Consider the following 27876-nt stretch of genomic DNA (forward strand, 5'->3'; position numbering starts at 1 on the left):
GCAGCTACAGAGGGTGCTAAAACAACCGGTCTCCTCAAAAGTTATAGGAACGTCTGATTAATTGATGTGAAATTGTGTGTCCCTATATTGAACCTTACATGTTAGTCTTTAGAGCAACAGTACAAACGTGATATTGGCTGTGATAGTGGCTATTTAAATAAAGGTGTCATCTAGAAAAATACTTTCAGGTGATAAAAGGCAGGGGGTTTAGATCATCACATTTTAAATCTTACCTTTCATACTGCCAGAATATTAAGAGTTGTACCAAGGTCTCACCCACAAATTTATTTCCTTTCAGATATAAAACAGATTTTAACCTCAGGTAACTGGGCTGAAGTCTTTCAAATATAAAATACAATATAAAAAAACAGAACACAATATACAAGATTACCAGAAGTTATGTTACTAAATAATTCAGAAGTAATGCAGATACAGAAGTGTTATTTACAAAATCTTGCCTAATCTATTTGGGCCCCATCTAGGATTACAGTAAACATTTTCTCCCCATTTAAGATAATCATACTGGCCTGGCAACTGTAAACAAAATTCATGGAATAAAATGAAACTGAGGTATACAAATATGCACATTATGAGACACAGTACTTTAATTTATTTCATGTTAAGCATTTTTTACTCATTTTTTCCCCTAATTTATTATTGTGATTAGTTAGAGGCTTACAGTTTTTACAAAAGTCTTGCATCAGGCAGGTTATTTGGCAACTCTTCTGAAGATCCAGGCTGAAACCACTGCCTATGCCAATGAAGCAGTCTTTTCATGGAAAAAGACTTTGAGTGGAAATCATGGCAATGGTTCATTACTCAAGCACCTCTTGCTACCCATGGATTGATCAAGACATGGATTGATTCTCCTTAATGGAAAGTGCACCTTTAGGGCAGCAATCAGAGGAAAGAATTCTAAAGTGATCCCAAAAGGTGCACAGATAGACTAAATGCTTTCGAACACACTTGGAGTAGACAGAAGCACCAAAAGAACCCACATTTGGATTGTGGAAAGCAATACTATCACACAGAAATATACAGTTTGCATTGTTAAATACTCAAAGATTTAATATACAAATGGCTCTTTGAATATACAATAAAAACTAAATTATATGGTAAAATCAAAGTACCACATAGACCAATCTGTACAAGACACTACTGGTATAAAATATTTTAAGGGAAGTTAGCTGCCAGACTGTAAACTGTTCCTTTGGGTATTTCAAGATGAATTCCTTCAAGATAATGCAGGAACCTGTCAAAAGAAATCAGAGTGAACAGAAGAGGATTGATAATGTCCATTTTAAAAAAATTAGGCAATGATTTTGAATGCAGCACATTTAAGAAACAAACTGTCTATGCATTCATTTGATGAAGTTCCTTGATAAATGTTTCTAAAGTTTACTAAACACTATCATGCTAAAATGTAGCAGAGATTAGGGTAAACCTAAACCTACCTTCTTTTAGTCTTCCCTTGTTCTTTAAGTTTCTCTGACCTACAAATATTGCGGAGGGTGGGCAAGTATTCAGTTATGCTAGCTTGCCTGTTAACCAGGCTTAAAGGAGTTCTAGTGGAAAACACAGTTTTGATGATTTCCAGCCTCTTCTGTGCTTTTCTGTGAATGCTGAAAAGAAGGAGAATGAATCCTTATTGTTTCTTGTTCAAGAACACAAATACCAATATAACTCCATGAGGATCAAAAACAGTGATTTAAAAAATTCCACAAAAATCACAGTTGCCAACTTTCATGCGGTAAATAAGCACCCGACTTTGACAATAAGCCAAAAATCAAGCTAATTCCATTTCAAACCAAGGCCAAAACAAGCCAATCCCTAAGAACCCCACACTCTATGACTAGATCTCCTTGGCATGCAGTCTGGGACTGTAGTGGGCCCGCTGTACACCCCTGACTCTCTCCCGGCCTTGCCAGGAGACTATCAAAAAAATAAGCAACAAGCTACAAGCCAGACAAGCAAAAAGCAAAAACTAGCCAACAAGCAACTCACAAGCCAATTATGCCAAAAACAAGCCCAATTTCTGCATTTTTGGCATGTCTGGTCACTATCCAAAAATTCCCCAAACTATGACTATTACACAGTACTAAATCATCTTATGACTCCAGGAATCTTAGGACCAAAATCTGACTTGTAGGCTGTGTGTAGACCCCCCCAAAAAGCCACACCCAGAGGAGGGACCACAAGACAGAAGCTGTCTGCTCTACAGATTCTCCAAGTTCAGCTGTGAAAAGAAGTTTTGAGGGAGGTCTTTCTAGGCGTGGTCCTCATTTATATGTTTAGCGCACACACCCACACGCCCCCCATGGTGCACTCCAGAACACCTGTTCTTGGCAGCAAAGAGCCCTGTGTTGGGGCTAGCTAGAATACAGGCTTCCCGCTATATCACACTAATTTTTTCATGTCACAACGTGTGCCCATTTTAGACCTTTGAGTCATTTTGATACCATCTATATACATGTCAACACATTTTTACATTGGAGCTCAATCAGGCAGAGTGTCTTGTTTTAAACAATTTGGAATGGCAGCGAGAAGATTTCTCCATGTATCTATTTTTACAGTAATTAGTTAAGTATTCTTTACCATATGTGGCAGAAGTTGGTATAATAGGTGATTACTCTGTTTTAGACTAAAATCAAACCTTTATATTAATACTTGTTAACATTAATAAAGACAGTTTACTCTAATGCCATATTCAAGGTTTTTCTTCTCTTGATTTTAGAAGACATACTACAAAAATATCCACATTTGACCTAGTTTTAATGTTCTCAGGCCCCAATCCTGCAAAAGATAGTGAGTCCAAATTACATGCATGACACTATTCACACGAGTGAAGTCATTCACATGCGTAAGAGCTTGCAGGATTAGGCTTGCAGGCAGCATCAGTTTGCCTATTCCACTTAATTCTCTAATGTGTGTGGCCTTTTCCAGGCAAATACTCAATTTTTATAGCAGACGAGAATAATGCTACCACTCACGATCAAGCGTACTATAACCATTCAAAACAATGGAGGACTTTAAAAAAATCTTAAGTAATTACTATTAGAAAAAATGTTCCTAAAAATGAGAACTACATGGCCACTGTCGGTTTCTGAGGTGTACAGAAATTAACAATAGGCCTTATCGGGCCATTTGTTTTTATGCAGAAGTCCACATTCAAGAGACAGTACAAATATTAGTGGGATGAGGGTTGGTGAATCCGTCCCCGCCCCAGGTGATATTTGTACTGCATTGCAACATATGTTAGTGAGGTTTTAGTCTTACCTTAAATCAACTGATTGACCAAAGTATACATCATTTCTGTCTTTTGAAATATGCAGAGTGATTCCCTCAATTTGATCTCTTCCTAGTGTTTTACAGGGGTTCAAGGAGGCTTCCATGCTTTGTGAAATACTAGCAGAGCACTTATTAAAACTGAGTGCTTCTACAACTGCCTTTAGTTCACTACAGCTTTGAGAACTCCACCAATCAATGTTTTCTGTGCTAAACTCATCAGAAAGACCATTTTTAATCTTGCCATTTGTCCAATTAAACCCTTCATTTTTACAAAACTCTTTTGGTTTCATTACATTAGTGTTTAGGCAGCAATCTAAGAAAGACATGTTCTCCACAAATTCAGTTAGTGAATTTAGACAATGAGAAGCAAGAGCAGAGCTTTTTTTCCTTTCCAGGATTTCAGTATTCAATTGTTTTTCTTTTTCGTTCATCATAAATTTTAATCCATCTTTGTTTTCTTCCAAGCATGATTCAGGAATGTCTGATGGCAAAGTTATAAATTCAGAAGAGTAGTTCAATTCAGTATCAAATAAATCACTATCATCCAATAAAGCAATCTTTCTCTGGTGCTTCATCCTTTTAGGCTTTTTGACAGGGGTAGCTTTTTCAGAGTAATTACTATCAAGAGGTATGTCATTTGAAGAATTTGCTGTAGTCCTTTTAAATGAAGGATTAGAATTCTGTGTTGGCTCTGGAAGAACATGAACTGGTAAAGGCAGAATAAATTCAAGGTTACTATATATAAAATCCACTTTCTTCATCTGAAATTCTGTGAGCAGCTGTATCAGTTTACTCCATTCGTCTGTTGTTGTGATTTTATGCTATAAAAACAATGTAAACATAATAAAATGCATTACCATAATTGTTTTTAATAAATGAAATATGAACCACACTATGTTATTACACAAAGCTGCCTATTCGCATACACCTCAGTAGTCATCAGCCAAAGGATTGTATATTATTGGGTTACTGAGGATTTCCCAATTTGGGTTTTACATAATCCCTGAAGCAGACCTTTTGAAGACTGCGGCTAAATATTTTTGTATGATAACTGTGTTTGCGATAAATGCTACAGAAAATTATTAGAACATATAAAGAGCTATAGCAAATCCACATATGTTTCAGATAAAATTCATTCAAAATATTAGCAATCAGACCTAATCATGAAAATACCTTAAGAAATGAAAACAAATCTTCTGAAGGCAAAAAAATGTTCTTAAGGCCAAGCAAAGTCTCTATGAAGCCAGTATCACATTTTGGAAGCTCCATCTCAGTTTGAGGAAGATCATTCTCGGAACCAGTGTTTTCCATGCAAGTTATTTGATCTGTTCCTTCTGGCTCCTCTCCTCTCACTACACAGAAGATATTAGGTTTTACTTATAAAGTAAATACAAGTTGTGCATAGAAATTCAAAGCTTAAAATTATCCCTTTGTTGTCTCAGGTCATTCTTTTGCATGCTAAAAAATAAATCCTATTCTTATCTTGACTTCTTACTGTAATTTTGAATATTACTGACTTTCAATTACCAATGTCCACTTACCCATGTTTGTTCACGCTTCCAAATCTCTCCCTTCCCTTCTTCCTCCTTTGCTACCTCTCCATTGTAAGCAATCAACTCAATCTCTGCCTCCTGCTCCTTCTGTCCCCCTTTACAGTATGTCTACACTGTAGTTAGAGACTCAAAGGCTGGCCTGAGCCACCTGACTTGGGCTGCTGGACACAGGCTAAGGGGCTGTTGAATTAACATGTATACATTCAGGCTAGAACCCTCCGATCTCTCAAAATCCTAGAGCCCGGGCTGCAGCCCAAGCCCCAAAACATCTACCACTTCAGTTAAGTAGCCCCTTAGCCCATCCAGTCATGGATTTTTTAAACTGCATTGTAGACACACCCAGAGTCTTCCTCATCCACTGAAAATCCTCACTTCTTCGTTTTGGGGCCAGGTTTTGCCTTTTCTCCTTCTCCCAGTCTGTTATCTCATCCATGCCCCCAACCCCTAATCCCCTCTCCTTTTTTTCCTTCCCTCCTCCTCCAGTTGCACTTTTAATCTCCAAGAGCATAAGCAACACTCCTGCGTTGGGCTAACTGCAGCTCGAAGTGCCTATAATCATGGCTGCCTAACTCCCAATGCTGAGGGGAACTAGGTTGGCTCTCTGCTCTGCCCACTCTTGTTACTCATAAGAAGAATGCGAAGGGGTAATAACCATGAAAAGCCTTACTCTCAGACACAATGGTGAAGGGCAATAAACAAGTGCAATAAATGCAGACGTCAAAACTTCCAGTCCCTTAATTATTCTAAATATACTGTGAGAAAAAAGCCTACAGTAAAATTGTTGATTGTATTCAGAAAATTGTCATGTATTCAATGGTATTTAAGAACTGTTTCATAAAAAGCAAAAGATTCTTCATCTTAGAATGAATCTTAATTTACTATATTATGTCTGTTCTTTAAAATTGGATCAACTTACCATGAAGTGCTAAACTTTTTTCTTTCAAGCATCCACCTCCGCTCCTAACCCAAAATTGTAGGTAAAGAACACTTTGTCTGATGTCACAGTTATTTGTGGTTAACAAAGTGGCAAAGTCTTTTAAATCCGTTCGTAGATTCTCAGCCAAACAGAGCACTTGTAGATAGCTAGCAATGTTTACCTAGAATAAAGCATATGAGAAAACCCCGTTGAAAGACAAACACAATTATCCAGACCATGGCTAGTCACACTAGAAGCAAATTACTTTTGTATACTGTAATGTACCAAGAAATTCCCTCCTATCTAGTGTTCTCTCTAGCGAAGAGGACTAAAATTGCTGGTATCCAGAATGGTGATCCCCAAACCCAACTCTAATTCCTACTGTATGTACACAGAGGGAGGCATCACCATACTGGACTTCACAGCAAATGGGAGTGTAAATTCTTCTGCATGGGTTCCCCCAACTCCTAACGGTGTCCTCTTTCATGACCATGGAGGGCCCCCACGATCCGTAGTATTTACGGAGCAACATTTGCCCTAGAGGATTTTCTTTCATTTAACTCTTATCAGGTAGCCTAGAGATTTAAAATCCAAAGACTGGAAAGTGAAGGGAAAAGAACAAAAATATTTTATTTTAAAAAATTAGCTTCAAGTCTGCTTTTAATTTTTTACTGAAGTTTTTAAAAAAATAGTTTTTTTTAAATATACATTTGGCCTTAATTAAAACTATTTGCCAGTATACATCATCATCATACTGGGCTGTTTCTTTTATATAAATACCCTGCAATAGGGTTCTTTTAGCTTTCAGTGACTGACGCTAATTTTGGCAAAATCAAGTCTTTAAAATGGAACTTCTACAGATATAAAATATTCTGTATCTTGTATGAAATTGTTTGCTTTAGTCTGAAAATAAATCCTTCTACAGAACTGAACAGTAAATATAATAGATTACATATAACTTTTTAAACCTACAAATTAAAAGTTACAAACTCAAATTTGAGGTTTTCAGTTATGCTAATTAAATTCTAAACTAAAAGATATTAACATTATCTGTATTCCAAAAGAAAAAGACTTACCAAAGAGGGTGTTTTAAAGTTGATTTCTTCAAAGGAACCATCAAACATTAAACTAAAAGTTGGATCTACACAAAAGATACAAAATTAAACCTTGTGAAATTTTAATCTTCAGAACTATTTTTCCTTATTTCTTAAAGCAGCCATCAAGAAAACAGCAGTGTCCTCTCCTTAATATTCAAATATACCATTTGTAAAATAATCCTTTGTAAATATAAAAACACAGCTGCTGTTTCGATAGAGAACGCCAGATACATTAACTTTGCATTAATATTTGCATCCTACTCTCTCTGATCCTGATACTGTAAATCAGATTTATCCAGGTGGACCCTTACATCTGCAAAGTCCCATTACTGAAATGGGTATTACTCACCATTTGTCGTAAGAATTACAGGCCTCTTTGCAGTGGCCATGAATGTCTTTATTGCACTTAGAAACCCAGCATCTTCATCAAATATTATATCAACCTACAGACAGTACAAATAAAGTGTAAAATGTTTAGTAATAGTTTCATAGTTATGGAAAGTCATGTAGTTTATTTTTTAACTACAGTGTCCAGCTTTTACCAGTAATGTAATTTTCACCTAAAACAAATATAGTTGCTACAAATAAAACCCACTAGTTCGTACCTAAAACTTTTAGGACGAAGTCTTATATGTTCAAGTTTTGCAATATTTTATAGCATTGTAGTAGTGATGTTATGGTTAAGGGCAAAACAGCACTAATTTTCTCTAAATTACATTTTGGCCTGTAGTTTCCCACACTTATTCTAAAGCAAAATGCATTTTTATTTGGGGGAGAGGGAGAAGCAGGTGTGAAGGAAGCATCATAAAAGCGATTCAGCTATTTATGTTAAAGTATGAAAAAGAGAAAAAAAAAATCTTTTAATGCCTGCTTAGAAATGCTTTAAACATTATTTGGTACTTGGATAATTTAAAAAAACAAACATTACATATTGCATTTATGCAGTTCTAAATAAGAATCTAATAGCTTTGACAGAATTAAATAAATGTAGTTTAGAATAGCCTTGCAAAATTTTGTTTGTCAATTTGCATACTCTGAGTAACTTTTTCATGGGTGGATAAAATATATAAGTAGGTTTCTTCACTCTTAATCATCATGGTACAAAATGAGTAGATTTTTCATCTGGAATAGTTTTTGCAAGTCTGGTTCAGAAATACCTATATGGGTGAAATGACCTCTAGCTGAATTAGTTTAAAGGTTGATAATAATCCTTATACTTAAATAAATATGACTGAACTATTAATTTTTCACATCAGTGACATATTTAAGTTTTACCTCTTCAAAGAGTATAAGAGATGTTGCATTTTTTTTGTTGGGTTCCTCTCCTCCCACTTCCTTGTTTGTTGACTTAGTTTGAATATCCACTTTTTCTTTCGATGAATTCTGAGTATTTGCTGCATATAGACAGAGTAAAGTTAAAAGATGATTCAAGCAGTTTAATAGGCAACTGTACAATGCATTAGTTCCCTAGCAATGCCCTGTATGTATGAAGTGAAAACAACTGCATCAACATAAATATTCAAACACTGATGTCTCTAGAGGACAATGATCTGCATAGTTTCCTGGGGATTACTGACTATTTGGGAAATGCTGACTGCCCAGCATTTAAGAATAAAAATTAGATAGGAGAAACTCATTAGGATATCTAATCCATCATGCAGGATTGTTGGCTGCTGTAATGCTTTCTTTCTCCTATTCTTTATCAGACTACATAAGCCCAGTCCTGCAAAGACAAACAAACACTTTAACTTTCCACAAGTGAATAGTCTCCTTGAAGTCAATGAGGCTACTCATGTTGTAAAGCACATATATAAATCACCCCCGAGTGTCATAAATTACACTGACAGAAGCTCCAGTGTGGACAATGCTATGTCTGTGGGAGAGCTTCTTCTTCCAACATAGCTTCTGCTGCTCATAGGGGCTGAAGTAATTAAGCCAACGGGAGAGCTCTCCCCTGTCAACTTAGAGCGGCTACATTAGAGAGCTTACAGCAGTGCAGCTGCATCGGTGCAGCTGTGCCACTGTAAACTCTCAGTGTAGCCATGCCCTCAGTGTTTGCAGTAACTGGGCCTTTCCATGGAAAGGACTCTTTCCTATTATGTGTTCATACAGCACCTAAGAAAGGGGCCCCAATTTTGGATGGGGCCTCTAGGAACTACTATAATACAAATAATAATGTATATTCTAATGCTTTGTCTAGTCTGTGTCATAGCTGATTATTCTTCAATATTTCATGTAATCCATTTCTATACATGCTAGCCTATATTTGGGATGTTAGAATGCCTACAAACAGTTTAAAACAGTGGTGGCCAACCTGCGGGCTGCACGCAGCCTGTCAGGGTAATCTGCTGGCAGGCCGCGAAACAGTTTGTTACTTTGACTGTCTGCAGGTACGGCCGCCTGCAGCTCCCAATGGCCATGGTTCACCGTTCCCAGCCAATGGGAGCTGTGAGAAGTGGCGCGGGTCGCAGGTTGCCCACCACTGGTTTAAGGTATAAATACACATTTACTTATCATGCTCTCTTGTATTACATTATCTCTGAAGTTGTTTGCACAGTATGATTCATCAATTCCAAGGAAAGAAGGGACCATTGTGGTCCTCCTGTACAACAAAGGCCAGACAACTTCCCCCAAATAATTCCTTTTGAACTACAGCATCTCTTAAAATCTAACAATTTTTCCAACCTCAAACAGAATAACCCCATTATAAGCAGTAATACCTACCTTTGTTTTTTGCTTGAGGTTTTACTATTTCTTCATTACTCTCAGGCTTAGAAGTTATTTTGAAATAATTTGCTAATGTTTTAGGGGGTAAACTTCGTTTTAATCCTGTTTCTTTGGGTGAAAGTGGAGGTTTTCTTGGTGAAATAGCTTTCCTGGGAGAATTTATTTTTTCTGAAAGACAAGGTTTACATTAGCCTTCAACGTAAAATATATTCTCAAACACTTCTCAGGTAAACTAAGAACTGGGCTTAGTTCAGCTGTTTTGTATGTAGTACAAGACAGTCTAACGTAAGCAGCAGTATGCAGAGTTACTTTTCTCCTTGTTTTTGTTAATTCACCTATGGTTAACCTCCCATACAAGTGCTGTAGCACTATTCTACAACACAGAAATAATTATTGGGGATAATCAAATTAAAAGTCACTGTAAAAACAGTGTAATTCAGTAAATAGAGTGGTTTGTTTTTTTTTGCCTGAAACAATAAAGCAAAAACATTCAGAGTCTGACAAAACTGAGTTTACCACTTTTTATATGAATGTCTTTTAGCTTCCTTCAGATGAAGGAAAAGGAAAAGTAAGATAAATGCCACTTACTCGGGGACTTAGTGCTGCTACAGCTGTTAAAGAAGCAAGGTTTATGTGCATTTACACCTTGTTTGTCCACTTGATGAGACTGAGTAGCCTCCTTTAGCTGAGATAGGATCTGTCTACCACTTCGCTGGCAAGAGGCATTAACTTCAAATATCTGCAAGAATAATTTATGAAAAGGGAATTCAGATACCCTTTAGTATAAAAATAACTTTTTAAATGCTAGGTACAAATTAGAAAAGCAGACTACAAACAAACCTTAAAACCAAGTTCCTGAGCACAAGCATACACTGCAGCAGTCTTTCCCACCCCTGATGGGCCAGTAATCAGCACAGTATTGCAGAGAGTATTCTCTTCCTCACTCTCAGATTTGTCATCTTTAAAATCCATGCTGTCCATAGAATCTACACAATTATTTCAACCAAAGGAAACAATTTAATAATCATTTTAACGATTATCAAGTCTAGCCATTTCACATCAGAGGGAAATAAGACAATGCGAACATAGAATACTTTCCATATTTAAAAAAAAACCCAATAATTTAAAATATTTTTCAAACAAAGATTGTATGTCTTTTAAAGTCAATATTTTGCAAAATGTGGAAAAGATTCCAGCACCTTGCTGACTCTCAGTGTCATCTTTCTCACTCTTCTGATTTCTTTTTTCTTCCCAATCAGCTCTTTTTTTCCATTCTTTCAGCCAACTACAGAAAAAAACCAAGAACAGATATATTAAATATTACTCAATAAACTGACCCAAGTTCAGATGGAATAGCTCAGAACTCTTCAAGGATTCCTTCTCCACTCTCCATTTATCCTAGCCAATTGTAGAAACAATTGTATTCATTTTTTTCCCCCCCAAGAAGAATTTGAAATAAACCACAGAGAATAGTGAGACCGATCAAACAGATCGATTAGTAGTTTATTATTCTAAAGTAAATGTTTTTAGTAAAACATTCAATGTAGGTCTTTGTTAGGGTTCTGTTGAGTTCACAATCTGAATTATTTATTCCCCAGAAACATTCCATTTTACTGTTAAGGCACAATTGATGCTATTACTAAAACTGAAACTGCCATGATTACAGAGGATGGTCTAAATATTAAACATGCATTTTAAAAGTATGTTCTCTTTAGCAGCAATCTTTGTGGTCATAGTGGTGTTGAGTCAGGGACACTTATCCAGGAGTATGATGATCAATTCAGTTTACTATAGATGCCCAAAACACCGGTCAGATAACATCTTTTAGTCGCAGTCACCACCAACCTGGACTGCAATTAGTTACCATTTGTTTAAATGGCAGAGCCTTTCATTTGCATCATAAATGAAAAGTTCTAATATAGCACAAATGGTTGTGACAAAAATCATTACCATAAAACAACTATTTGATGGTGTCTGAGACATGAATTATGGTGGCAGTTTCATCATTAGGGGACAAGTGCTGGGAAACTGCATTGATAGATGCAACCAAAAAATTAGGTGTCCTTATCAGAAGAGCCACCACAATAACTAGCACCCATCTAGGCAGTCTCAAAAGAAGAGCAAAAAGGATTGGATGATCATGAGGACTAAACCATCCTCCATCCTGCAAATACTCTCCATTTTATAATATATCTATCAGGTTGAGGCATATGTGTAAGAAACCATGGGAGAGCTCTGGCTCCTATTGCACATGTTATGCCCATTGTGTATAAATAAAAGATTTCAGTCCCCACTGCTATCAGTCTGACAAAATCAAGTTTACTGAAATACTAGCAAGCCTGAACACTGGAAACATTTCACTCCATCCCAGAATCAAATGTAGAAATTCAGTGTCTATTGTGCTTTAGTGCCAGAAGGCCCCAATCCTGATTGAGACTCCAACACGCTACCATAAAAACTTCGGGATAGCAGATCATTTTATATCAATTGGCATTAAACTTGTTTCCACAGTATTGCAAAAATCTTATTGCAACATAATACCAAACGTTGCAGACCTTAAAAAAGACCCCAGTATTGTGATGTTCAGAATTATTTTGTTAAGACAACAGAACCATAGAAATGTAAGACTGGAAGGGGCCTCAGGAGGTCATTTAGTCCAGCCCCCTGCACTGAAGCAGGACCAAGTATACCTAGACCATCCCTCACAGGTGTTTGTCTAACTTGTTTTAAAAAATCTTCAACAACGTGGATTCTACAACCTCCATTGGAAGCCTATTCCAGTGCTTAACTATCCTTACAGTTAGAATCTTTTTCCTAATATTTAACCTAAAATCTCCCTTGCTGCAGACTAAGCCAATTACTTCTTGTCCTACATTCAGTGGACATGGAGAACAATTGATCCTCATATACTTTATAACAGCCCTTAACATATTTGACTTATCAGATCTCCCCTCAGTCATCTTTCCTCAAGACTAAACATGCCCATTTTTTTTAACCTTTCCTTATAGGCCAGGTTTTCTAAACCTTTTATCATTTTTATTGCTCTCCTCTGGACTTCCTCTAAATCAGTGGTGGGCAACCTGCAGCCCAACAGGGTAATCCACTGGCGGGGCGTGAGACAGTTTGTTTACATTGACTGTCCGCAGGCATGGCCGCCCGGAGCTCCCAGTGGCCGCAGTTCACCGTTCCCGCCAATGGGAGCTGTGGGAAGTGGCGCGGCCTGCAGGTTGTCCACCACTGCTCTAAATTATCCACATCTTAAGTGGTGCCTGAAACTGGACACAGTACTCTAGCTGAGGCCTCACCAATGTTGAGTAGAGAAGGACAATAACCTACCATGTCTTACATACAACACATGTTAATACACAAAAGAACTATATTAGCCTTTTTTGCAACTGCATCACCATTGATGACTCAGGGTTTGTTTTCATGTACAGTGTTACAGCGGTGCAGCTGCGCAGCTTTAGTGAAGACACTACTATGCCAACAGGAGAGCTGCTTCTGTTGGCATAGTTACTTCACCTCCCTGAGAAGTGGTAGCCATGTTGATGGGAAAAGCTCTCCCGTCAACATAGTGCTGTCTACACAAGGGGGTTAGGTTAATATAACTACGTTGCTCAGGCATGTGGATTTTTCGCACCCGACATAGGTCTATAATGTAGACCTGGACTCATTCAATTTGTGAACCACTCAACCACCCAGATCCTTTTCAGCCTTATTACTGCCTATCTAGGTATTCCCCAATCTGTGGGTGTGCATTTGGACTTTTTCACCTCAGGTGTAGCACTTTGCTTGTCTTTACTGAATTTAATCATGTTGATTCCAGACCAATTCTCCAATTTGTTAAGGCTATTTTGAATTCTAATTATGTACTCCAAAGTGCTTGCAACCTGTCCAACCTTGATGTCATCTGCAAATTTCATAAGCATACTTTCAATAGTTTCATTAATGGTTTGCATTACGGAGTGGAATCATACTGGATCCAGGACAGACCCTTGTGGGACATCCTCCCAGTCTTACAGTGAGCCACTGATAACTATTCTGAGTATGGTCTTTCAACCAGTATTGCATCCACCTTGTAGTAATTTAGTATAAACCACAATTCCCTGGCTTGCTTATGAGAATGCCATGTGGGACAGTCTCAAAAACTCTCATTAAAATCAATTATATGTTTACAATAGAATACATTTTCTCATATCTGACCTGTGTAACTTTTTTATTTCTGTTGAGTTCCCTATAAGTTCACTGGAGTTCTGAGGTTGATATTTTTCTGTCCAGAGCACATCTTCCTTTTCACCACCTATAGTGAAGAAAATAGAAATTGTCCATTAAAAACATTTCTGCATCTAGAAAAACTAAGCAAGTTGAGTTCAATTTTATGATAGTTTTATAGCAGACTTTTTGCAGGAACACCGGAATTAAGAGAACAAGAAGGGGGAAAATGGACCATCTCACACAACAAAAAAAAAGAGCCAAGACACTTCACAACAAGTGCTTAAAGCCAAATGCTGGTCGTTGCACACAGCCTGTATAAGTGGGCTGTGTGCAGGGGACTATATGAAAGTTGGGGGGTAAAAGCAAAGAAATAACGGAATTCACCCTGTTGGACGATCATGCACACAAACACATCCAAGTTCATGACAGACTCCATGCATAGATTCATAAAGTTTAAGACCAGAAAGGACATCCATATCAGACCATTAAATTTCACCCAGCTACCCCTTTATTGGGCCTAACACACACACACGGGTTAAGCAGGATGAAAATAGTTATAAAAAAATCAGTATTTAACAGGATTTTTTAAATTTAAAATCAGCTATTTTATCTGCATGTTACTAGTTCTTTACTTTCTTCCCATTTCATATAGTCTTAAATTTCTACAGTGGAGATATTGCTTCTTTGACTAGTTTCCTAGTTGTCAACAGAATTTCAGGTTTTACTGAAAGATTTTTTCCTACAAAAAAAAAGTTTCACATTTAAAATACTTATATACAATGAAAAAGACAAATCTAGGAGCTCATTAACATCCTTGCTGTGGGAACAGCACAAATTAACACAAAATTGATAAGCAAATAGACTCTGCTACATTTGCAACCAACACTACCTAAAGCAAGTACTTTAAATCATGATTTATACTGCCTTGATTTAATCACTCCATTCTGGGGTTAAGCCATTATCTCCAGAGTGGCTTATCCATTTGACAACATTCCCAACTCTCCTCCATTCCTCCTCTGTGGATCTGCTGAAGAGACCATTTGGAACTGTGCTCTGCAGCACACTGTGGGGATTCCATGAGCCTCAACTAGGTCCATTCACTTAATATGGGAGCATTTTCTAAGAATTTAAGTAGCAAATATAAAAAGTTACCAGAGACAGGGTTTAATTTTGATCCAAGTTCACTGTCTTCTGTTGTTTTAACATCAGATTCCTGGGGTTTATTTGTTTCCATGTGTGTTACTTTTTCTGTGTCTGCTTGCTTTATGCAGGATACTTGGGTAACTATGCTCTTGCGAGTTTTGGATTTTAATTCAGTCTCTACATTATCAATTTGTTTTCTTCTTTTTGATTTGTGTTCTTCCGTTTTTTTTCTTTTCCTCTTGGTTTCTTTCTGATTTTCAGAACTTATTTGATCTAGTTCAGAATTTATAGTTTCATGGTCCTTTATGCATACTAATCAACAAAGAATAAAATGCATTACATCATTTCAAAACTTCAAAATGTACTGACAGTACATTTCTCACTGTTTCCTAAAATTTTAGAAATACTTTAAAATCACAATGACCCAAAATAAGATTACTGTAGTTTTATTCAGATCATGTTTCTATTTATATATTTTTAAAAACATTTAAATTGTCCTGAAATTTACTTGTTTCTAGGTCATCAGTGGTTTTAGTTATATACATTACTAACCTTGTTTTTTATTTTTGAAAAGTACATTTTCAGTTTGCTTTTTCAGAAACTGGTAAAAAACTTTTCTCACAGGAAACTGTGAGTTAGAAGATCTGATCTCTTCCAACAAATACTTCCTTATTATTTTGGGAAAAGCTGATCTCTGTCCAGACAACTGCAATAAATATAAAATAAAAAGCAATTCAAAATACCCCAAAGCATTGACCAAATAAACCTACATAAAAAAATTCACTATTATAGCAGAATTGTTTAACTAGTTTGTTAAGCACAATGACTACATACCCTTTGACATGCTATAAAGGAAGGAGCAAGCTACATTAACCAACTTTGAGTTAAATAAATTAATCATGGGCAGATGCCTTAATTAAGGCCACCGGATTTTGTAAAAGAACAAAAGCCCTGAAAATGTAAGCCACTTTGATTGACCCTTAGTTATTTTTGCAATAAAAGATAAAAATACAAACCACAATTGAAGAATTGTTGCCACTAGGTTTTGAATTTATAACTGAGAATTCACCAAGTGAAATAGGGAGTTTTGTGACATCAGTTACTTCAATGTTTAGTTCTCTTAGCTTGGTTAGAAGAGGACAGGACGGTGATGTCAACCTCCACACCACACAACCTATGTAAGAATTGAAACATGGTTAAGAAAAAGGTCTAGGAGGCTGAGTTCATGGATTAAGGACAAGTGAGAAGTAACTGCTATACCCTCTAAAACAAGCCTATTTAATTTACATTGCAACATCTTCACATCCCTATCAACTTCACGTTCCCACCAGCTAAACAATTCTGGATACCCTCCCATATACTTCCTCCTCCCACCTAGTGATCCTGGGCTCTCCCCACCCCTCTTAATACATTCTGGGCTCCTTTAGTTCTTTGCAAGGTTGTCACTCCCCCAGTCCGATCCCCTCCAGGAGAAATTCAGTCATACTCCTTCCTCTTCAAGACAACAGCTACTGCTCCAACTACTTTGGTCCCTCTCTCTCATCCTCTTAAAGAAAGCATAACAGCACAATCCCTCATCTCTTATGGAAAAAGCAAGCAGCCCAGGGGTCCCTTTTCTCCAAGCTTCTTTCAATGTTAGAAGTAGCAGCACCTGGACTGCTCTGTTTTTTCTTATCCTGTTTCCTTTCAGAAAAGAATCAGCTGCTTCCATTTCCCACCTGGCCAAAAGCAAGATTTTTACTCTCTAAATAAGTAGCTTTTTCAAGTCCTATTTTATTATGTATTATAACTTTTAAACATGCTATTTGTCTACTTAGGAATTTATATGTTCCATACTACTGAAGTATCTGAGCTCTGTTTTAAAATTTGTATTTGACAAGACTATTTTTTATGCCAATAAACTTACTTAGTTTTGTTACTGCAACACACACAAAAAAAAAGTAGGAGCTGCCAATTATTCCATCGTAGTTATACTAAAAAGCTTGGTCTTTGAATCTTAAATTTTCAACATAGCTCTCCTAAAGATCTACTTGAATTTACACAGGCTCACAGACAAATAAAAACTTACGATCATCCTTCTGCTGTACATGGACGACCGTCTGAAAACAGCAACTTGCCACAGAGTATGCTTCTAATACCGCTGCTTTCTTTGCAATGTGTCTTTTTAGAGACTCTGGCAAACCACTCATCAAAAATTCACGTTTTGCTTTGAACTTTTCATCATCTTGAGAATTTTCAGATGTATCTTGGCTTTAAATAAAATAAGTGAAACAATGAAACAGTTGTGAAACTGAAATAAGTCAAACAATGAAAAGCAATCAAGCTACCAAGCATGCAGAGTTCACAACAGTGTTTAATATGGATAAAGTTTACTTATCCCTACCAGCAATTTGACTCATCCCAGACTGTGACAGATATGCAATCCTGAATTAACTTTAATACCTGTGGTATCCATTGTATTAAAATTGAAATTGTTTATGCATTATTGTGAAATTGCATATAACTTCTCTAGGAGAAGGGGGATATGTTAACATAATTCTTCTGATTATCAGACCTTTGAAGCTTCGCCCTGAAGAGGGGACCCATTGTATAACTGATTACCTATCCATGGTCTCTTCAAAGGTTCAAAGTGGATTCTCTAGAGACCAACAAACAAAGAAAGGACATACGGATAAATAACTTGGTGATGAACTGACTCAAGGCTTTTGTTCTGATCCAGCTAAAGGACAGGACCTTTGGTCCATGGTGGGCCCCACCCTGAGGGAAGGACTGGAAAGACTTCGGCCTACTAAGGCCCCATAAGACTGGGTGCTTGTTCTGGGTAGAAGCTGTGATGAACATGAAACAAAAAAACCCTAGGTGGGGATTTGAAGGACTACTTCTGCCAGAGCCTTATGAGGGGTTGAACTCTGGTAAGCTTATCAGCATGTCTTTAGTTTCTTTATTGTTTTTAATATATTTTCCCTGTTGTGCTTTTACCTTAAGAATAAAATATGCTTGCTTAGTAAGAACTGTGTGGTAACTTGTAACTGTGGGCAATTACACTGTTATTACTCTGAAAAGAGGGCAAAAAGAAACCTGCTTAGACAGTCGTTCGCTGGGAATAATACACTGAAGGCAGGAAACTGTTCAGCCTGGAGATACCCCTGTTGGACAGGAGAGAGGCATACGTGTCTCCTCCAGAAAGAGGACGTGGACAAGGGAGCCGAAACCCTGAGAGTGGGTGCCATTGCTGGACCATTGAGGGCAAATATAGGTATAGCTGCCCTGAACAGTACCACAGACAATTTACACATTACAATCTCTGCTAAGCACTAAGGTTTACTAAGAGTAACAAACCTAAAAATGGAATATACACTCAACTTCCTGGTTCCCACAGCTCTAAGGCATATTTTAAGAAAATATGGTATATCTTGACTTTAGTAAAGCTTTTGATACTGTCTCGCATGACAGTCTCAAACAAACTAGGGAAATACAACCTAGATGGAACTACTATAAGGTGGGTGCATAACTGGTTGGAAAATTGTTCCCAGAGAGTAGTTATCAGTGATTCACAGTTATGCTGGAAGGTCATAACGAGTATGGCCCTGCGGTGATCGGTTCTGGATCTGGTTACGTTCAAGATCTTCATCAATGACTTAGATAATGGCATAGAGAGTACACTTATAAAGTTTGCGGACGATACAAAGCTGGGAGGCGTTGCAAGTGCTTTGGAAGATAGGATTAAAATTCAAAATGATCTGGACAAACTTGAGAAATGGTTTGAAGTAAATAGGATGAAATTCAATAAGAACAAATGCAAAGTACTCCACTTAGGAAGGAATGATCAGTTGCACACATACAAAATGGGAAATGACCGCCTAGGAAGGAGTACTGCGGAAAGGAATCTGCGGGTCATAGTGAATCACAAGCTAAATATGAGTCAGTGTAATGCTGTTGCAAAAAAAGCAAACATTCTGGGATGGATTAGCAGGAGTACTGTAAGCAAGACACGAGAAGTAATTCTCCCGCTCTACTCCGCGCTGAGTAGGCCTCCACTGGAGTATTGTGTCCAGTTCTCAGCACCACATTTCAGGAAAGATGTGGACAAATTGGAGAAAGTCCAGAGAAGAGCAACAAAAATGATTAAAGGTCTAGAAATGACCCTGGAGTAAAGGAAGGGAAAACTGAAAAAATTGGGTTTGTTTAGTCTGGAAAAGAGAAGACAGAGGGGACATGATAACAGCTTTCAAGTACATAAAAGGTTGTTACAAGGAGGAGGGAGAAAAACTGTTCTTCTTAACCTCTGAGGATAGGACAAGAAGCAATAGGCTTAAATCGCAGCAAGGGTGGTTTAGGTTGGACATTAGGAAAAACTTCCTAACTGTGAGAGTGGTTAAACACCGGAATAAACATTTTTACATAATATTTAAAGTACACATCAAAGTGCAGTAACATGACAGGCTCACAAAGAAACCTGGATATTTCAATACGACCATGAAAGAATTAATTTATAATAAATCATACATACAATTTGTACTGGACTGACCTGCTTTCATCAAAAATTACAATTGGTTCATCTGCAATGTTTTGAGCTTTTTTGCCCAGGAATGAAGGTGGAACTCTTATTTTTCCTTTAAAAAGAAAGCAGATCTGGATTAGCACTAACATCCAAATAATTGCTACTATTATGTTTTCATCCTAATTTCATCTCCTTAGTATATTCCTAAAATCTAATATACTTTTCTTCATGAAAGACTTATTCGGTAACTTAATTCCCTTAAAGCTTTCTCACTCTAGAGACACTGTCAACTTAAAAACTTCTGTCTAAAAATATTTTACTTAGCACTGTAAAATATTTTTCTCTAGTTTCACTTTTACCTTGCGAGTCAGACAGTAATCTGTGCACAGTCAGCTTCTCCTTCAGTACAAGTGTATAAAAGTATGATTATAAAACCACATAAATTAGCAGGACGACAAAGAGGAATGGTGGAGTACCAGAAATAATTTTAGTTTCTTTAAATTAGAGATTTCCAAAATTGTTCTATTCTATTTAAAGCACACTGTCAAGAGGACTCATACACAGTTTCTTTGTTGTTAATTATATATTAGTGTAGCACACAAATCAGAAGTCAAAGGAGGTCTTGGTGTTCAAGATTGGCACTTTATACATTGAAATAAAAATTAAATGTGTTTATTTAAATCCAATTACCGTGCGAGCTCTTAGTAACCTTCATATTTCTAGATTTTTTCCCTAATACATCATTTAAACTTCGAAGTTTCTTTTGCTTTTTCTCCACACTCTGTGTAGAAGCAGTGGTAATACTTGGGCTTGAGTCTAAAATTATCACTGAATCCTGGACAGGAAACAAAAAGAAATTGATAAAAAATGAAATACAACCTCCTCCCCCAAATTGTTCCTTTTACTGTTTCCAATTGTGAACCCTACCAATTCGTGATAGGTATTGCTGGAGCTGATAAATTAGACACTGTTGCAAAGCTCAAAAATTGCTCTATGTAATAGTTCTACTTGTATTTCCTACAAAGGGGTATATAGACTAAGTTTTAGGGGGAAAAAAATCAGCTCAGGAAGCAAGTACACGAGTGAGCTTTTTTCCTACAAAAAGGAATATTGTGAAAGTTGGTGTGATTTTAGAACTTTTTTCAAAGATTGCCCATGAGACGTCATTCTGTTTAGGAACAGTCACGCTTATAGGTCATATATTTCTGGCATGCCCCATCCCTTTTGGTTGTAACTACTAGGGATATTAAAGAAACCAAGATCCTGCGTCTTCTGGTTAAAATGACCGGTTTCCTGATTAAAAAAATTGACATTTTTTACTCAAAGTAAAAACCTCAATGAGAACACTATAGTAAGCTATGTCCAATACCTGTTAAGAGTCTGATTCCACAGCCCATGTGGTTGCAGGAATGATCCCTTAATCTTCAGACCCAGCTCATACCAGTTAATAGTGTAAAACCAAAACTATGCTACCACATCATCAGCATTCACTTCACATATCCCACAGCAGAAATATGTACATAGGGTAAGACATTAAAACTAAATTATTGCTTAAATGAGAATATCTAAACTTTAAAAGCAATACGGATTCTATACTACTCAAAATTTGCAAACTTACTTCATTTTCTTGGAATTTTTTCTTTTCAGCAAGAGCTTGCTGTCGAGACGAGCGTCTTACAGGTGTTGGGGTGTCTTCATTAGCCTTTGATTTATTATGTTGTATGGCCTTTGCTTTTTCAATCAATTGTTTCGCTTTAGATATATTTTTAGAAGTATAGCTCATCTATCAACAAAGTGCAAAATAACAATAACGTCTGACCATTTATAGCCATGTATTCTACATTTAATTAAAAATCAGTCTACATAAATTACATCATTCTTAAAGATCATGCTGCATACAATTTACAAGGAAATAAAATGATTATGGGAATCACTGTTTTTCCTTAAGGGAAATCTTATTTGGTGCCATCTTACGCAAGCACATTATCAGGAGACTCCGATACCCAGGCCAGAAGGGGCCATTGCGATAATCTAATTTGACCTTCTGTATGACACAGGCCACAGGTTGTTCCCCAAAATAGAGAATATTGGCTAAACCTGCGATCATCATGAGGACCATAACGCTTACAAGTCTATTGCTATCACTGGCTACTGCTTTCACAAAGACTCCACACAAGTTATCACGCAGAAGGGAAGGGATTACTGATAGACAGACAATTAAGTGTGGAGCAGCAGCAGACAAGATATAAACATTGAATTAAATAATTTACCGCCTATGAAAGGCGCCTAACTGACAGCCATACAAAGAGATTTTGTAATTTATCCATGAAACAAACAACTAGAGCACAGGCAATAATAATTTAAGCTTTCTTGGGCACAGGCAATAATAATTTAAGCTTTCTTGTACTGCCCCCAATATGATCAACCCAGTTCTGGAGGCACTTGGGTCTCTGTGAATAATCTTTGCACCTGCTGCTGAAAATACCACCTAGAATGCCAGGCACTGCCAAGTCTAAGGTGGCTTGTTTCTGCCATATAACTGTACTACAATATCATTCTGATAAAGATTTCTCAGGTACATTGTTGAAAGCAGCTTCACACCTACTGAAACATGTTCAAGACTAAGGGTACTGCATCATCATCACAACTGTATACTGGTTATCTGTCCACTTGAAACCAAATTCAGCCCACCCATGCTGGAGGCGTAAACCTATGAGCCAGAAGTAGAGATGAATGAAGCCGGGAGGCTCCACCAGCGAGGTCTGGTTGGTGACAAAAAGCCCAACCTTGCTTATTTGGAATGAGATGCTGAGTTTTTTGCCAGGGGGCTGTACCTGGGCCCTGATCGGAGACTCTATTTTGTATCAGCCTCTGGTCAGAAGATGCCTTATAACTGAAGCTTCACTCCCTTCCTCAGAGCAGCTAGAGAAGGAGCTTTCTGGCTCTTGATATCCCTGCACAGCCTCCTCAGTGATGTCTGTCAAGAAGAGATATCAACAACTCTACCCTTCCCTCCTCCCCACAGCCTTCAGTATTTTGGTCTTTTTCTCTAATTAAGAATTCCAGTGGATGTCTCAGTTGCTACTTATGACTTTCCCAAGCTACAGCAGGAACTTGACATGATTGTTCACAGTTTTACTGCTTTCCACATTTCCTGAGTAACAGCAGTAAAACAGAAGTCCCATTTCACTCAGATGTACCTTGGTAAAGCTTATGCCACTGGATCCATCTTCCTGCAGACAGACATTGCATCTGATTACACTCATCTTCCAAATATGTTTTATTTTTAAAATTTTACCTTAAGTTCTGTAATAATTCAAGATGTAGGTCCCCTCATTTACCATTGCACCTGAGGTGAATGGATTTTTCAAGTTTTTGTTTATTAACTTTACACAATTGGGAACAAGAAGGTGCTACTCTTATTTACTTTAATGTTCTACAAGTGACTTCTCAAACAAACACATAACAGACTTGATTATTTAAGCTACCTTTATATTTCTTGGAGTAAATTCTTCATTTTCCATTGCTTCAGCTTTGTCAGATTTTTTAGATGCATTTATTCGAGTAAACCTCATTCTAAACAAGGAAAAAATCATGAAATTAATTTTTTTTAAAGGAGGCCTCAGTCTCCACAGTCATTGGAATTTAAGACTGACTGCTGTCAGAGGCAAAAATCCTAATGAATAAAGGAGCTAAATGTATTTTTCCTTTGAGTACAGGCATAAACCCAAATGACATTAACATTCATGTCAGAGAGAGACTATTTCTGTGTGTCAAGTTACTGTAGTTCATTTATTCTTAACGCTTTCAGACACAGAATACGAACTTTTGCTTCCCTATCCCATTCCACTGATTTAAAAACGAAACCCAGAAAAAAAAAATCAGAATTTTGACTTGGGAAATGTAGGAGGGAATTCTTAGCTGTCTGAGGATACTTAATCTTGCACACCATTTTCTACTCACCTATTGTGATCCGCTTTTCAACAGATTAGCAGAAGTTACAACATCTTCCCATATGCCAAAACTGCAAACATGCTCCAGAATGTAACAATATTCTTTCATCTATGGAAGAAATGAATCTCCAGTCTTGGACTAAGGACCTGATGCTGCAAAGTTCCAGGTATATACAGCAACTGCAGCATAGGGCTCTACCAGTTCTAAGACCAGTCAAAAGTTCAGTTCTTCCATGTTGCTATTCAACCAGCCCACTAGTCTGTAGGAAACCTAGGAATGCTTCTCAATCCACTTACTATCTATATCCCACCTTTAATGCTGAAATTTATATAAATAAGCAACCATTCTAGTAGATAAAAATTATTTACCATGGCAAAATATACCAGATATTCTAAAAATGCAAACTTTTACCTTATTGGGCTCTTTGCATCAAAGGGCACTGTAATCACCTCAGCCTTATACATGTTACTTTTCCTCAAGGATCTATTGCTTGATTTTGGTGTGGAAGCATATAGGGGACTATCACCTAGTGCATTTTCAGAAACAGTATTACTAATCCTAGCTTTTTCAGGTGTAATGTTTTTGAAGCTTTCAATTTTCTTTTGCCTTAGGCTCCTCCTTAATTCATTCTGTTTCGGATGTGATAAGATTCTTATATCATCTAAGGTTTTTTCCTTAATATGAGCATTAGCCCCAGTATTTTCGTTATTTCCACTACTATTCAGAACATTTGTTTCTTTAGTCTCCAAAACCTTCTTTCCTTTCTTTTTAAGCATATTAGTTCTCTCCTTAGTAGTACTACTTTTTTTGGTACTACAATGTGAATGCTGGTCAATATAATCCTTTGGCATTTCACTTTCATGTCTTGTATTTGAGGCTGCTTCACTTTCTTCCATTCCCTCATTTTGTTTTGAAGGCTTTTCACTGACTTCCTTAAGTTTTCCAGGTATTTTTTTAACTCCACTTTTTACTGTATCAGATGTTGGTTGTCTAAAAGCTTTCATAAACTGATGTCTTTCTTCTACAGTACATTTTGGCTTCATAGCCTCAGGACCTACAGCTTCTAGTACAGCTAACTCCAATTCTTCCTCCTCTATAACTACATTAGATTTTCTTTTCTGAGTCATTTGTTCAGTCTGTTCAATCTCTAAAACAGATGGATTGCTTTCTCTTTCTATTTCATACCCTTTTTGCTTCAAAAAGATAGAAGCTATTTTCCTAGAAACCTTCTGCTCCTTTAGCAGAGAGGGAGATTTTGGGGGAATGGGATGAATCTGTGCAAGGACAGTTACTGTCCTAAGAGGTAGTTGCTGAGACTCCTCGCCATTTTCAGGGTCACTGGTACTACCACTTTTGTCTGTTTCACTTGCTATAATAAAATTGTTTAGTGTTGGCATTCTGGTTTCTGGAATTTGATCCACTTTATTTTCTCCTTGACTTTTCAAAAAGTCCTCAAATGACACTGTGACTGTACTATCATTTAACTGTGATGTCTTATCCACATTAACTTCAAGGCTTGAATTACTTACAGTACTCTTACTTTCAATTATTTTAGAAGATGTGATTTGTTTTTTATCTTTGAGTTCCTTTTCATTCAGCTGGTTTTCAGAGGAGGAATTTTCAGACAAATCAGTATCATCTTTGTGCTTTCTCTTCCTTGATTTCTTTAGGTAATTTTTTGATATATTTAGTTCCGATCCAGTTTTTTTAGCATCTTTTCTGTAGGTGACAGTGTTTGAAGAGTTTTTGCTTTGCTGATTATCTGCTGCTAATTCTTCTACACATTTTTGGGCAAGTAAAGCAGAAGCACTGTTAGCAATAAAACTTGTATTTAAACATTCTTCCTTTGGTTTCATCATGTCTGTACTGTCATTGCTATTAATTTCTATCACACATTGATTCTCAGGTGTTTTAATATCTCCTAATTTGCTATTTAAATTAACTCTCTTCCCTCTCCTTTTCAGCTTTGAAAAAGATTTTGAAGAAGGTCTCAAAGGTGATTTACAATCTTTGCCATCATCAACACACAGCTGGTAAGATTGGTTTATTTTATTCTCTCCAACTCCAATGAGTAAAGTGGTCTTCTCATTTGTAGAAGTCTTTTTAAAATAATCCAATATGTTGTTAGATTTTGGTGGTGACACTTTATCCACTGTTCTTGCTAATGGTGAAAAATATTTTGTAATTGTTTTTATAGGGGGATCTTCCTCTCTTCGCTTCTTGCATGGCTATAAGAAAGAAAAAAAATCAACGTTAGTTTTAACAATGAGTAATAGTTACTTAGACTAATGAGGTATGTAAGGTGGTAACACTGAACAGTACATTGCCAAACTATTTAACAGGATAAAAGAAAAATGCAAGTTTTTCTCTAAGGAAAGCTCATATGTTGGTGCATTTCAACATTACTACACTCTTTCCAACAGATGTTTCAACTTTAGATAAAACTATCCAGCAACTTGGGTAGGGAAGCTCACTTGAAATTCACTCGGCAGGGTAGACCCCTGCACAGCCACAAGGACTTTAGTGAGACTCTGCACAGAGGTCTGCCTGCAGGAAGTTAATTGCATGATCAGGGCCTAAAACAGCTCTGAAAGGATCCTGGACTACCTTAGTTAAGGAAGCCTATCTTCAAGAAAAATGATCTATGACTAAGTTTTTCAGGGCAGTGACCAAAGTGCACCTTTGTACAGCACCTTGTCAAACCTGATATTGATTGGGGCCTAAAGGCACTATTGAAATGCAAATATTAATATTAAAATATGTCTCAAGGAAAAGAAATTAAGCATTCTAATTTTTTTCAATAAATAGAAAATAATGTTACTTCTTTCTCCAACATATAAGTAGTACCACTTATTTGTCATACTATTACTGAACCAACTTCACAATGTACAAATGTCATTATTTTGTAATAAATTAATTATGCTTCTTGCATTTGCCTGTGAATTTGATAGAAAGGGATGGTCTACACTCAGTTCTTGTACTGCTTTACACTGGTTGGAAACCAGTATAATTAACGTGATACAACCCCTTAGAGTGGATGCAGATGTACTAGTATAAAGGTCCTTAAACCAGTACAAATTATTCCCCTAATTTTATGGTAATAAGCTATACTAAAATAAGGAACCATCTTTATACCAGTATAACTGTTTCTATAGTAGGGTGTACAAATTATCTATTTCAGTAAAAATCAACCACACTCATAACCAAAACAATTAAAATCAATAAAAATATTGTGGGTAGACGAGGCCTTAAATATCAACAACACACTACACTTTGCTATACTTTTTGTTGTAGGAGATAAATTGAGTGGACTCCTTAAGCCTTCAGGGAATCCACAAACATTATCAATGAAAAAACTTAACCATAACTTTGGTAGTATTAGAGACGTATAAATTCAAGGTAACAATTGTTATTTGACATTTACCACTGGGCTGCTGGGTTGGTGGGATGCAACAGGACAACATTTTCATGTTGAGTCTTCATGTCTTAGCTCAATAATATTCAGCATTTGGAGATGTTTAACACACAGTAAAAAAAAACAAACAAACAAACAACCAACAACAACCCCCACAGTAACTACTGATGCAGCACCAGCATGAAACATACATCCCACAGAACCAGGACATCTGTAAACTGCAATACCATACCACGGGAAACCCACAATGCCACATTGTGAAGCTGTTCCACAGCACCACATCAGAGCCCCTGAACCTTTTCAGACGGCAATACCAAACCATCACTTTATTAACATTATTAGTCTTATTGGTGTGCCTAGGAGCCCCAGTCACGGCCCTGTTGCGCTAGGTGCTGTACAGCAAGACCGTCCCTGCCTCATCACATCACTGAGTTGTCCCACCACATTACCCCCATCAGCCCTCCAAACACCCCCCCAGTAACATGTCCCTCACCTCGCTGCACCCCAACTCCTTGCTCGTGCCCCAGGACAAGGCCCCACAGCCCCTGACCTAGAAGACTCACCTCACAGCACCACAACAGTGGGACCAGGACTCCCGCCCCCAGAGCCCTCCCCCGCATTTCAACGCCAGAACCCTGCCCCGGAGTCCCCGCAGGCGCCATGACCCCCACCCCAAATCACCCGCCTTCCCCAGCCGGGCCCCGGCTCCCGAGTCCTCCAGTTCCTACGGCACAGCGCGCCGTGGGGCGGGTGTCTCACCGGGGCGTCACTGTCCTTCCCCGGGGCAGAAGTAGCCTCCGCGGCCATGGTCACTCTCCCCACCATCCCCCCCCGCGGCAGGGGGAGAAGCAGGATCCCTCAGTCCCAGGGAGACCCCTGGCCCAGAGCCATGGGGCAAGAGCGCCCGGCTCGGCCGAAGCCGCCTGACAGGAATTAACGCGCGACGGAAGAACCCAGGCAAAAAAGCGCGCGCGGGACAGGTTCGCAGAGCCCGGCGCGACGGGGGGGGAGGGGGGGGCGAGGCCAACGGGTCCACGTGACCCAAGCAGGCCTACACATCAAGACTT

General features: G+C 37.7%; 1 protein-coding gene across 2 annotated transcripts; it reads right to left on the reverse strand.

Annotated features, from left to right (window-relative positions):
- Window positions 1-265: 265 nt before the first annotated feature.
- On the reverse strand, window positions 266-27807 carry ATAD5 (ATPase family AAA domain containing 5). Of its 2 annotated transcripts, XM_077834489.1 has the most exons (23): window positions 27569-27807; window positions 23806-25622; window positions 22929-23016; window positions 21059-21223; window positions 20131-20275; window positions 19468-19552; window positions 17008-17189; window positions 15956-16113; window positions 15492-15645; window positions 14949-15251; window positions 13785-13881; window positions 10781-10866; window positions 10422-10567; window positions 10170-10320; window positions 9579-9749; window positions 8130-8248; window positions 7204-7297; window positions 6834-6898; window positions 5758-5938; window positions 4462-4640; window positions 3277-4109; window positions 1455-1622; window positions 266-1252 (listed from the first exon to the last, which is right to left on the reverse strand). In XM_077834489.1, the coding sequence occupies exons 1-23, from the start codon at window positions 27632-27634 to the stop codon at window positions 1174-1176; spliced, it is 5532 nt and encodes a 1843-aa protein (XP_077690615.1). In that variant the 5' UTR covers window positions 27635-27807; the 3' UTR covers window positions 266-1173. The 2 variants fall into 2 exon arrangements, with proteins under 2 accessions (XP_077690615.1, XP_077690616.1); XM_077834490.1 differs by lacking the exon at window positions 14949-15251.
- Between the last annotated feature and the right edge of the window lie 69 nt (window positions 27808-27876).

Source organism: Eretmochelys imbricata, chromosome 14 (genome assembly GCF_965152235.1).
Source record: "Eretmochelys imbricata isolate rEreImb1 chromosome 14, rEreImb1.hap1, whole genome shotgun sequence".
Taxonomy (NCBI): Eukaryota; Metazoa; Chordata; order Testudines; family Cheloniidae; genus Eretmochelys; species Eretmochelys imbricata.